We start from the raw sequence: 12,862 nt of genomic DNA, 5'->3' as shown, positions 1-12,862 counted from the left end.
TATTAAACCCGTGCTAGCACGAACACCTTTTATACTAGTAAATAGATAAGAACCACAAATAAGTCAATATCTCTAATCACGCCGAGCTTGCAAAATAATTGAGGGAAAGAATGGATCATTGACTTAGAGTCAACGATTTCTCATTCCTTTTTCTCATTGCCAACAGTATTTTGAGTTGAAAGGCCAAAACAAGGCCACGTATCAAGATACTGGTTTCAATTATTGATCTTGGGTGTGTCGATATATTTTCATCAAAAATTATTTAATATAAAAAATAAATTGATATAGAAGTAGAAAATATTATCTTAAAGAATTTTATGTAGAGTTAAAATAAATATTATAGGAAATAGGGTGAGAGTTGGTTGTTGGGTGCAAGGGTGGAGTTCGGCATCACTTTTTTGGAGAAAAAATATACTATTTATACATTATTGAAATTAGTTTTTATGTATATATAATAGATAAAAATTCCCTTCGATTTTTTTCCTATGTTTACTTCTTCATATTGTGAATATTTTAGTGAAAATCTCGACTCTATTACTTATAGAGTGGTGGGGGTGGAGTATATGGGATGAGGATTAGATGCATTGAAAGGTGAGAAAGAAAATAATTAATGTAGAATGTCACTTATAAAACTTGTTTTCTATATTTCCACTCGAAAAGACAATTTCCTAATTATTAAGAAACTTAAACTTTAAGATAAAATTATTTTTATAAATTTTGATCAATCAAATATAAAAAAAATTTAAAAACTTTTTCGAAAAATATTTTCATCCATACCAGACACACCCTTTTTCCCCTTTATAAATCCAGGAGAAGCAAAGAGTAGAAGTGACCAACATAAGAAAAAACACAGCCTAACCAAAGAGGTAACTTTCTGCACCATCTCATTTTATGCTAAACATTACAAGATAATTATCTATGCAAAATAACTCATACTTTTATTTGAGTCTTGAGATTCTTACTTGATATTAGTTTTTATCTTCTATTTTATATTTGGTGTTGAATATTTACTTTGGGGATTGATTATTTCAAAATCCTGCTAGAAAGCTTCATATTGAAGGGTGAAGTACTCTCTTTACTAAAGGTAACTTCATTCACCCAATTTAACCCTGCGAATTTTAGCATGAATAAAAGAATATTAACCACTCAATCATAACAATCTTCCATGGTTACCATATTACAATTTTAAATATTTTAATAGTATACCATTTTGATACTATACTATTTTCACCTCATACACTATTAAAAATAAAGTTTTTTTCTATAGTGGATCAATGAGTAATTTGTGCTACGAAGAAAAAAAATCACTCATTTTCCATTGAACTAGTTCACTGAAAAAGAATGAATGATGGAAAGTAAAATCTCACTGAAATAATGAGAAACTCTCTAAATTTTTTTCATATGAAAACATTACAATTTTATTTCTTACTTATTCAGTTAAAATATTTATAGAAATGACCACTAAACATTTTTCAGTAAAAAATATTTTTTATTATCCTGATATCTTTCTTTTGTAGGAACCATACATCAAGAAAGGAAAGTTGTCAAAGAGGGATGTCACACTCTATTGAGATTACCCCAATAGATGATCAATGTCCACTTCTTCATCAAACTAAAAAAGATAATGTCTCTCTCTCGAAGTCAAACATATATGCATTACTTTTTTTTTTTCTTTTTGTATAAAATGCAAGATTGAAATTGTTTCAAAATCTAATTAGAATACTAAAGATTTTATTGTATCGTATCATTGTATAAAATGGAACAAGGTAAACCAAAATAATTTTCATATATTCACAACTCAAGGGATCTCAATTTTTTTTTCTTTTAGCAATTGCCAAAAGTAATAGTAATCCCTTTTATTGGTTGGTAACTATTATATATTTTATAATTTACAATAATACCCTTTCTCATTCTATTTTCTTCCTTACCCTATGTATAGAATTTCAAAGGTTGAAAATACAAAAAGAACTCATTCTTCTCCATAATCCTTTTTGTAAATATCTCCATAATGTTGCAAAAAATAATGATTATGTTCTACTCATTACAGATAGAAGAAGCAGGAAAAATAAATGGTCAATATACCAATAAATCTGCAAATCATATCATTGATGAAAAATTGAAGGATTTGGACAAATATACATCTAAAAAATTCATTGCCATATTCAAAGTAAACGTAGGGCTACGAAAATCAAATCCAGATGCTTATACACCAATGTTGATCTCCATTGGTCCTTACCATAAAAAGAATCCACAACTTGGTTCAATGGAAAAGTACAAATTGATGTACCTACGACGATTTCTCCAGTGTAAAAGGGGGCTTGATGTGGAACATTGCATTACTGAAATTGAGAAACTTAAAGGCATAGCACTAAAGTGTTACGATGATATAGAGAACTTGGACAATGATATCGTTGACAAATTTTCAGAAATACTTTTACTAGATGGATGTTTCGTGGTTGAGTTTATTCGAGAGTGTAGTGGAATGAAGCCTAATAGAGAAGACAAAATAATAAGCACAAATTGTATGATAAACCTTGTACTTCGAGACTTGTTGTTACTAGAAAACCAACTTCCTTTCTTTGTGCTAACCAAGCTTCAATACATGACAAAGGAAGTTGATGAAGTACCAATCACAAAACTAGTAAAGGAGACTTTTTTTTCTATATTACCAAAGATGGCTCATGCATCCTATCTTGAGAGGGAAGGTGATGTCAAATGCATCAAACATTTGCTTCAACTCGTACACATGTCGTCTCATCCTTCATACTATAATCTTTATGGCATGTTCAAGACTTAAGTTTGAAGATTATATCAAAAGATCAAGACTACCAAACATGGCATGCCAATATACCTAACATAACAGAGCTTTGCGAAGCAAGAGTTAGATTTTCAAAAGTTGGAAATACTTATAGTGACCTTGAAGATAGGACAACTTTGTTTGATATCAAATTTGAGAATGGACGGATGCAAATTCCTTGTTTTGAAGTTGATGATGTAACAGAAACCCTCCTGAGAAATCTCATTGCCTACGAGCAACAAACATGTGATGTACTTCCTAAACATTTCAGTGATTTTGCAGTGTTCATGGATTATCTTACCGACTCAGACAAAGATGTGAATGTACTTCGTCGAAAAGGAATCATAAGCAATAATCTAGGAGAGGACAATGAATTAGCTACCATCTTTAATAAAATTGGGCAAGGGGTCAATGTCTCAAGTGATTTCTATTACAAAGAAGAATGCAGAAAAGTAATTCAACATTGTGAACAACCATGGAACAGAATGAAGGCAAATTTGAGGCACAATTACTTCAATAGTCCTTGGGCAGGAATTTCAACTGTGGCAGCCATCATACTCCTCTTATGCACAGCTATACAAACTATTCTAGCTTTCATAAGCCTTTTTAAGTAGTTGTTTATATAAAATTATGTGTTTTTAAGGGATTAATATTGTATCGAAGTTGTATTGATGGATTTCAGAATGTGTTCCATCTTTAATTAAATGATGGGATAATACATATTTTCCCTCCCAAACTTAAATTTGGGGTCCTATGGCGATCCTCACATACTAGCTCAAATTGATATAAACACCATGCCCTGAGACCTAATGTGGCATAAAGAGTGCATAGTAGCTTTGGAGAAGTAAGGGTAGATGAAAAATCGTGAAAAGATGAAAGAAAAACAATATATAAAAATGACAGGAGAAAAAAAGTTATGTGGATCACATGTTGTGTGAGCACCACCTTCCAGCCACAACGGTTTGATTTGTTACATTAAAAATAACTTGCATTACATAATTTCTAAAACCATCCTTGCAAAATTGGTGGGCTATGAAGTCTTGTAACAGAGTTCAGAAACTTCTTCTGCAATCAATTCATGTTATTGTTTGTTGGGAGATATGGAAATCTTGAGAGAAGAATAAATTCTATTATTATCATATGATAAAGCACTGTATAGGGAACATCAAATTAAGGTTGACAATTTGTCATTAATGACTCATTTCCTACTATGATTTTTAAACAACATGAAAATGGTCGTCAGAAGAAATTAATCGTGTCGATTTTTTTCCGTTTTCTACTTCAAAGGGAAATTCAAAATTTAAAATTTATATGTTCATACAGCGACCTCAAGTAAATAATCTGAAAATGTACATAAATTTTGCGATACGAGCGGACATTGACTGCCTTTTATTGCTTTCTCTTTTCTTTTTCAAATCAATTTCTGCAACAAATTAATTGCTTTGGATTATTAACAATAATAGTCCTGGTATATATTGTTGGGATTTATGCAGTTTTGATGATTAACAAAGAAAGATGAAACACGTCAGTCAACATGATCCAAAGGTACACTGTCACAAACAGTTAAATTCGGGGCAAACTCTTAAAATGAATAAAGCCAAGTGTGTTGAAATCAAGGAATGAATGATGTTAATTTCGTGATAAATCTCAAGGAAATAAACATTGGGTGAATTAAAGAGAAAGAATCAATGAGTTTGAATTAGGGGATTTGTCGTGAGTGGCCATTGCAACAATTATTGCAGGAGTTTCTTTCTTCAATTCCTCATGTTTGAGGAAGAGGCCATAATCAATTAGTTTCGCATACAATTCTTCAGATGAGATGATGGAATCTCTTGCAACGGAAATTTCACAAAAATTTAACCCATGATCACTCAGTACTTTCACTACCAACTGATTGTTGGTAATTGTAGCACCGGCAGTGGCGAGCTCATTGTAGATAGAGCATACTTAATGGAGATAATTGATGAATGGACCAGAATCCTTTGATAGTCGTGTGAGCTAATCACGAAGGCTGAAAATTCACGTTTGGGACTTGTTGGCATAAATCAGATGCAAGGAGTCCCAAGCAATTAGGAGTGGAGGCAACAACCACGGTTGAAGCAATTGTCAGGTCGACATAAGCCATTATTGCATTCTGGATCAATTGATCCTGGCGGAACCAAGTGTTGTAAGCTAGCTTTGCCACTTCTTTACTATTTTTGTGATAGTTGATGAAGGAGCGGGAGAAGAATTGTCAAGATGTCCGAACAAATTGTGTCCACACATAAGCATGGAAACAACAACTGTTAGGGTTGCTGCCAGTAGATTCTACATTCCTTACGTTCTCAAGCATGTTAAGAGTGAGTTTGTGATGGTAGTCAAAGCGTGAAAAAGAATCCCTGAGAATTTAGATCGATGTGAGCTATGATACCATATAAGTAATTGAGCAAGATGAAACAAAAGACTGTTTTATTATTCGATAAAGAACTAATATATAAATTCCTACCATGGAAACTAAACCAATAAATTAGGAAAATAAGAGAATAAACTCTTAAAGTGGTGCATACATATCTAACAAACTATGTCGTAAAACAGTAAACAGTAACAACATGTGAAGTGCAATAACAGTAATTACGTTCTAATAATAACCACACCTCAAAAATATTAATTTACTCAGAGCTAGAGAATCACTGAGACAATTCCACTCCATTTTTTATTTTTTTACATTATTTATCTTACTCTAGTTGAACCTAATGTCATAAGCTTTAATTCCATTGTCTCCAAAAATACCAAAGTGTCTCTCAAACTCCTCCCCACTTTTTCCATTCTCATCAAACATATCAAACAAAAAAATGTCCAAGCCAACTCCAGGCCACTTAGGCGTGCCAACATTGTTCAAAGCTCTTCTCACAATATTTTCATTATAAGTAAAGGCATTGTCAATGCTCGCGCCATCAGTTCCAGAAGTTGGCCATCCTGTCTCTGTGACCATCACAGGAATATCATTAAATCCTTCCTTCTCCATGGCATAAACAAATGCATCAATGGAAGCATCAAACATGTTGTCATAAGCCAAGTTCTTGTCATATTCCATGTATGATGACCTATTTAATAGTGCATGGTCCAATGAAACATACTTTGGATTGTTAATGTAAGCGAAAAAGGGGTAAACATTCACCATTAATGGCGATCTTGTGTCACGTAGAAATTGTAATAAAGGAACAAGAAATTGTTTGACATTAGATTCAAAAGTTCCAAATGAAGGAGGGTATGAATTGGAAAGTATGGTAGATGCATGAGAAAAAGAAACCTTAATGGTTGTAGCTAGGCCTAATGTTTGAAGAGCTTGATAAAGTTTTGAAATTGAAGGAACTATATAAGGGGAGTAAAATGGATCTTTAAGGAATATTTCATTGCCAACTACTAAATATTTAACTTGATTAGGAGAAACATAGGCAAAAATATTTGATTGTAGCCATTTTATGGAGGTTTTCACAGGACTATTAGCTAGGGTAGGTAAGATTTCATTAGGTACTCCAATCAAAAGATCAATTCCAGTTCCAGAAAATGGTTGTAATACTTCTGGATGAGGATTGAATAGACGAATTCTCGAAATGTCATTTGATTTTATGACATTGATAGCTTCTGATGGTGGTGGAAGGTTTGTACCTACGCGGCCATAACATACTCCAATTGTTGCTTCAACTGCAAGGAATTAAATCACTAAGGTTGTGGAATTGTAGGAGACACAAAATTGAAAAATGAGTATTGAAAGTTCACATTTTTATTTTACACTATTAGGTTAAAATAAGTTTAACATAAATACATTGATAGTGTAAGTAAATGTTGACATTAATTATTAGTACCCTAGCAAGTTGTTAGTACCTGATAGCGTAAAAAATATTTACACGATCGATGAATACTGGTTGAACTCTAGACTAATTACTATTGTTGGTAGCTATTCATATAGTCTATACGGTAAATATTACTTCCTCAATTTAAAAAAGAATGACCTAGTTTCCTTTTTAATCTGTTTCAAAAAGAATGACCCATTTCCTTTTTTGGCAACACTTTAACTTCAATTTTCCACGTGACATGTTTAAGGCAACAAGATTAAAGGGCATTTTGGTACATTTGACATTTCTTCTTTCTTTTCTTAAACTCCATTCCAAGTCAAATTAGGTCATTCTTTTTTAAACGGATGGACGATGGAGTAATATATTTACTCTTGACTTCTCAAATCTCAGATTTAGTGTCAATATAATATAATTCCCACTATATTATATTTAACGTCAATAATAAAAATGAGTATTTATAACCAACATCCTATATAAATATTGTTAAAGGCTTTAGCGACTCCAGAATTAATGAGATTAACTCAATTACTGCTAAATATCTCTTTTGTTATAATGATATTAAAATACACTAACAAAAGTTTTTACACTGTCGAAACATATAAGTTAAGACTTCGTTGAAAAAATTGTATTGGAATTAGAAGAGAAGGAATATAAATGATCATTAGGAACCTGTGGAATAATTCCAATGAAGAATGAAGGCACAGTATATAACCAAAAGGACGTCTTGAATTAACATTCCCATAAGTGTACTTGATTTCATTCACTAAATTTCTTTTCTCTTTGCTAGGAGTTCTGGGAAATCTACAACATAAAATATCATGGGGAGACATGGTTCAGATTATTCTCTTCTACGTAATTTTCTTCATGAGTATGGTTCTTGGTTACTTCTTGGTGTGGTTTGGTTGAATTCTAGGTTGATACTCAAGTATACTTCTTTTTCGTTTTTTATAATGAACTAATTCTAAAAGTTTGTAAGTTTTTTAAAACAATTCAACTTCATAAGTTGTTAAATTTTAAACTATCGAAAAGAAATTTTATTAGATAAAATTACTTAATTAATTTATAATAAAATTTAATGAAGTATAAACTTTACCTCCGATTTAATTAGAACTTTCCGCATACTTGAACGTAGAGCTATTCATGGTTATGGTTAAAAAGTCAATTCAAATTATAATCCGAACAAAATTTTAAAAAAAATGATATTTGGTTTGGTTTGATTTGGTTAGGTTTGATTTTAAATTTTGAAAACCGATAATATTTTGGTTTGGTTTTGGTTTTACTAAATACAAACCACAAAAATAATCAAACCGAACCGAGAAATTAGATATACAAATTTTATAATTATTTATATATTTTCATAAATTAAATACAAATATTTTGTTAAATTTTAATTAACTTAACTCTTTAAGTTTACCATTTTCTCAAGCCCAACACTTAAAATTTTAGCCCAACTATTACAACCCTAAATCCAAGTCCCTCAAAATCCATTACATTAGTCTTTACCTATCCTACCTCACATAAAATAGTCACACTTTCTATTAATTGAATCACTTTGTTCGTGTAATAATAACTCTATTATTGCTTAATTGAACTCACAGTTAGGGGTGTGCATCGATCGATTCAGTTTTATGTATTATCGGTTCGATTTATCGGTCTTCAGTTTTTAAATACACTAAATCAATAACCAAAACAATAAGATATTTTTTATCGTTTTTGGTCCTTAACAATTCGGTTTTTGGTTTAACCAATAAGAAAAATGCTTAGAAAATAAATATATAACTTCTCTAATAAATTTGACGCGACAAGACAATAATGTAACTTTACAAATGCTCATAAAATAGAAACAATAATAACAAACATGAAAAGAACTATACATGTGTAACACAAAGAGAAATTAAGAGGAATAGGGTTCTTACCTTAGGTTTTGACGATTTGTATAATGTAAAGTTGTGAACTCAAAGTCACACTGAAGTATATTTTGAAGGCTAAATCACAAAGACATAACTAGTAAGATATTGAGATAAATATTTAATACTTATGTATAGGTAAAAGTTGTAAAATAGTATAGTCTTAATTGTTTATTGGCTTACCCAATAACCCAATATTGAAAACCAATAACTCAATATATTTTTTTTATAAAACCATTACAAAATCGTTAACCCAATAACCCAATAACAATAAACCAATAACACTTTTTTCGGTTCGATTTATTGGTCGGTTCACTTTATCGGTCGGTTCGACTTTCGCACACCCCTACTCTTGGTAGATTTACTGTGGATTGCTCATATACTAGGTGACTGTGTCTATCAAGATACGTATGTCCTCAAAAAAAATATTACTTTCAAATTTAAAAAAATAGAAAACTCGAACCAAACCGATGGTAATTTTTTTTCATTTTGTTTGATTTGGTTTTAGAAATTTAAAAACTTACTAGATTGATTTGATTTTTATTTTAATCAATAACTGATCCAAACTTAACCACGAACGCCCCTACTTGAATGAGCCTCACAAGTCACAAGATAATTAGCCTTCTAAAGGTTATGTTTAACACACAAGTTAATCCTAGGAATAGTGGCTACTGAAATTGTCAAATTAATACTCGAAAATACCTATAACTATTTATAATATAAATCTAAGGGAAAAGGGTCTGAAAAATACTCCAACTTTAGCCGAAATTGTTGTTACGATACCAAACTTTACGGAGGACCAATTACCCCCTAGACTATTTAATACCCTATTTTAAATATATATATTTGCCCAGGTGGTCAAGTGTGTGAAAGCACGACGCACAGGCACATAGGGAATGAAATAAATTTTTTTATGCCCAATCAATAAATGTCACGTATCAATACAGTGATTAAACTATATCTGTTTCTTTTTACCTCTAATTCTAATTCATTTTACACCCTTTCTCTTTCGCTGGAATACAAATCTGAAAACCACCATTGAAGGGCTTAACAGGTAAGCTTTGTATTAAACAAATTATATTCTTTAATTTCAGATTATTTTTTTTGTTGGTCTTATTTGTTCTATTGTTATTTAGGGCTTCTAATTTCTTTTCTCAGATTTGTAAAAAAAAATTGTTAGGGTTATCCATGGAAGATGTAAAATTGAATTTGAATAGCATTTGTTTTGATAAAAATGATCCAAAGTTGAATGAAGAAGTGCGATGCTTTCACGATTTGTTGCTCCCTTTAAAAACTTCTTGGTCTGATAATAATGCGGGTAGAAGATTTTGGTCTTGTCCATACTATGAATCACAAAAGTGTAAATATTTTCGATAGAGGGATGATGTGGTTAATGAACGATTTAAGTTCATCATTCATAAGTTGGTGAAGAAAATGAAAGACATGAATGAACTATTAGTTGCAAATGTAAATAAAATGAAGGAGATGGAAGAAATCAATAGTTATAATGATAGACATTACGGAGATGGAAGCTCAATCTGTCTTTACCTAGTTGGAAGAACAATCTAGTGTGAAACAGATGGGAGGAGTGCTTTCAGACTGTGAAGAGGTAGACAAACTGATTGAGGTGAAGAAGAAATGGAGTAGCTACTGTAGCCTTATTGACAAACCCTAACAATTTTTACTTCAACAAAATCAACAATAACGTCAATAGTAACTAAACCCTAGATAATTTTTGCTGAAAAATTCAATTCTAAGGTTAGACGACATGAAAAAGGACTAACCTTTAAGAACTATTGATTTCTTAGTTCAGTTCAGGAATAGTCACAGAACGATTTCATACACGCTATCAAAAAACACGATCAAGAAACGCTATCAAGAAACACGATTTCGGACACACTATCAAGAATCCTCAACAACTAACACGATTTGGTCTTTGATTTCTTCTTTGGCCTAAGTGAAAGAAAGTTTGGGAACGAGACAGGTTTAGGAGTGACGATTGATTTCCTCTTTTTTGACATTTCAAATATATTTATTAAAAGGGAACGAATTGACTAATTTGATTAATTTTATGAATTAAAACGCGCGTGTGACACACTCAATTAAGATAGACCGAGTATGGGCAAATATATATTTTAAAATACGGTATTAAATAGTCTAGGGGGGTAATAGGTCCTCCGTAAAGTTTGGTATCGTAACAAAAATTTCGGCCAAAGTTGAAGTATTTTTCAGACCCTTTTCCCTAAATCTGGATATATATAAGGTAATGTGGCACCTCTCTATGGCCTTCAAATAGATTTATCTTTTTCCCTTTTTTTTTTACTTTTTTTCTCATTTTAAAATTAATTGTGATATGTAAAAATAAAAATGTCACTCTTTAAATGTGTTAGTTACACCTCTTAAATATAGTTTCTCCTCCCTCCCCTATAGTATGTTACATAGTTATTATTGTATTGTTGGAGTTTGAGCTTTTAATATAATATAAATAAATAAATATTGATATAAAATGTAGAAGATATACTACATTGGATGGTTTTAGTTGGAGTATTATATTAATTTAACATTTAAGTTATAGAGTGTTCAAATTCCACTGAACTTTGAGATTCTCAACATCTGTAAATCACACTTGAGTGTTTAAGATGAGAAGAATAGAAAACTTAAAAAAAAATCGTAGTTTAGAATGTGAGAAAACCCCTCCTTTTATAGTTAATTACAAAGGGCAGTATGAACATGTGCTAATTGTGTTTAATAATAAAAGTCACAAGCCTTCAGAAAAGTCACAACCCTTCGTAAAGGTCACAACTCATCGAAAAAGTCACAACTCTTTGAAAAGGTCGTAATCATTCAATGCGAAAAGGTGTGTGCTTTTAAAATAAAATAAAATAATATAAATAAATATAATATAAAACATAGAAGATATACTAAATTGGGTGTTTTAAGAATTAATTAAGAACAATAGAAAACTTTAAAAAATCGTAGTTTTAGAATGTGAGAAAACCCCTCCTTTTATAGTTAATTACAAAGGGCAGTATGAACATGTGCTAATTGTGTTTAATAATAAAAGTCACAAGCCTTCAGAAAAGTCACAACCCTTCGTAAAGGTCACAACTCATCGAAAAAGTCACAACTCTTTGAAAAGGTCGTAATCATTCAATGCGAAAAGGTGTGTGCTTTTAAAATAAAATAAAATAATATAAATAAATATAATATAAAACATAGAAGATATACTAAATTGGGTGTTTTAAGAATTAATTAAGAACAATAGAAAACTTTAAAAAATCGTAGTTTTAAAATGTGAGAAACCCCTCTTTTATAGCCAACAAAGGGTAGCATGAAAAAATATTTATTGTGTCATATCAAAAAAGTCACAACCCTTTAGAAAAGTCACAACCTTTCAGAAAGGTCATAACTCATCGGAAAAGTCACAACTTTTTGGAAAAGTCACAACCCTTCGAAAAAGTCATAACTCATCAAAAAGTCATAACTTTTTGGAATCATCACGACCATTCAATCTGAAAATGTCTGGTTTTAATATAATATTTTATAGTATAAATAAATATGATATAATATAATATAAAATATAGAAGATATATAAAATTTTGTGATTTAAGTCGGGGGTATTATAATAATTTAATATATATATATATATATATATTTGTCTAATTTTAATTTGATACGAAATTTTAAAAAAAATAAAGAAGACTTTTAATTTAAGGATATGCACATTATACAAAAATATTTTCTTATCTTTGTGGTCTTAAATATGTAACATGAAGTGTTAGAATTAAAGAATATCCACATCTCCCCCCACAAAAAGAAACATTTTATTATAAACAAATAAAAATAAAAGTACAACAAATAAATTTAAAAAGGAGGACTACTTATTAAATATAGTTTCGACTCTTCAAATAAGTTTTTGATCAAATTTTTTTCTCCAACAGTTTGATATTTTTCTTAGTTTGAACAGCAAGTTGTAGTTTGTGCAACAGAAAACCATTGAACTTCTTGTTAAGTAGAAGTTGTTGCAAAAGCATATATATGGCAATGAAAATGAGTACACATTAAGGGTGTGTTTGGTATGAAGGAAAATGTTTTCCTGGAAAACAAGTAGACTTTGGACTTTTCTCATGTTTGGTTGGAGAGTAGAAAATATTTTCCGGAAAAGATTTTTGTGTGTTTGATTTATGAATGAAAAATATTTTTGAGAAAATATCTTTTATTTTTACTAGAGAGTAGAAAATAATTTTTGAATTGAAACTGAAAATATTTTTTAAAAATAAACTTAAATTTTTTTGGGGGGAGGATGGGGTAGTGGGGTGGGG

The 12,862-nt window shown here is 30.7% G+C and overlaps 2 protein-coding genes across 4 annotated transcripts; one reads left to right on the top strand and one right to left on the bottom strand.

The window, feature by feature from the left end:
• The first annotated feature begins 780 nt into the window (after positions 1–780).
• On the top strand, positions 781–2,850 carry LOC102604135 (UPF0481 protein At3g47200-like). Of its 3 annotated transcripts, none has more exons than XM_006341797.2 (4): positions 781–866; positions 1,044–1,084; positions 1,518–1,626; positions 2,048–2,850. In XM_006341797.2, exons 3-4 carry the CDS (start codon positions 1,555–1,557, stop codon positions 2,795–2,797), a joined length of 822 nt encoding a protein of 273 aa, XP_006341859.1. In that variant the 5' UTR covers positions 781–866; positions 1,044–1,084; positions 1,518–1,554; the 3' UTR covers positions 2,798–2,850. The 3 variants fall into 3 exon arrangements, with proteins under 3 accessions (XP_006341859.1, XP_006341860.1, XP_015161820.1); XM_015306334.1 differs by having other exon boundaries at positions 841–866; positions 1,048–1,084; XM_006341798.2 differs by lacking the exon at positions 1,044–1,084.
• A 2,666-nt stretch (positions 2,851–5,516) lies between these two features.
• LOC102603799 (glucan endo-1,3-beta-glucosidase-like) lies at positions 5,517–7,375 on the bottom strand. Its single transcript, XM_006341795.1, has 2 exons — positions 7,303–7,375; positions 5,517–6,481 (listed from the first exon to the last, which is right to left on the bottom strand). The coding sequence occupies exons 1-2, from the start codon at positions 7,373–7,375 to the stop codon at positions 5,517–5,519; spliced, it is 1,038 nt and encodes a 345-aa protein (XP_006341857.1).
• Between the last annotated feature and the right edge of the window lie 5,487 nt (positions 7,376–12,862).

The sequence above is a fragment of the Solanum tuberosum genome, unplaced genomic scaffold (genome assembly GCF_000226075.1).
Source record: "Solanum tuberosum cultivar DM 1-3 516 R44 unplaced genomic scaffold, SolTub_3.0 scf00029, whole genome shotgun sequence".
NCBI lineage: Eukaryota > Viridiplantae > Streptophyta > Magnoliopsida > Solanales > Solanaceae > Solanum > Solanum tuberosum.
Note: the sequence above shows the minus strand (reverse complement) of the source record. Positions and strands in the feature narration are given on the sequence as shown.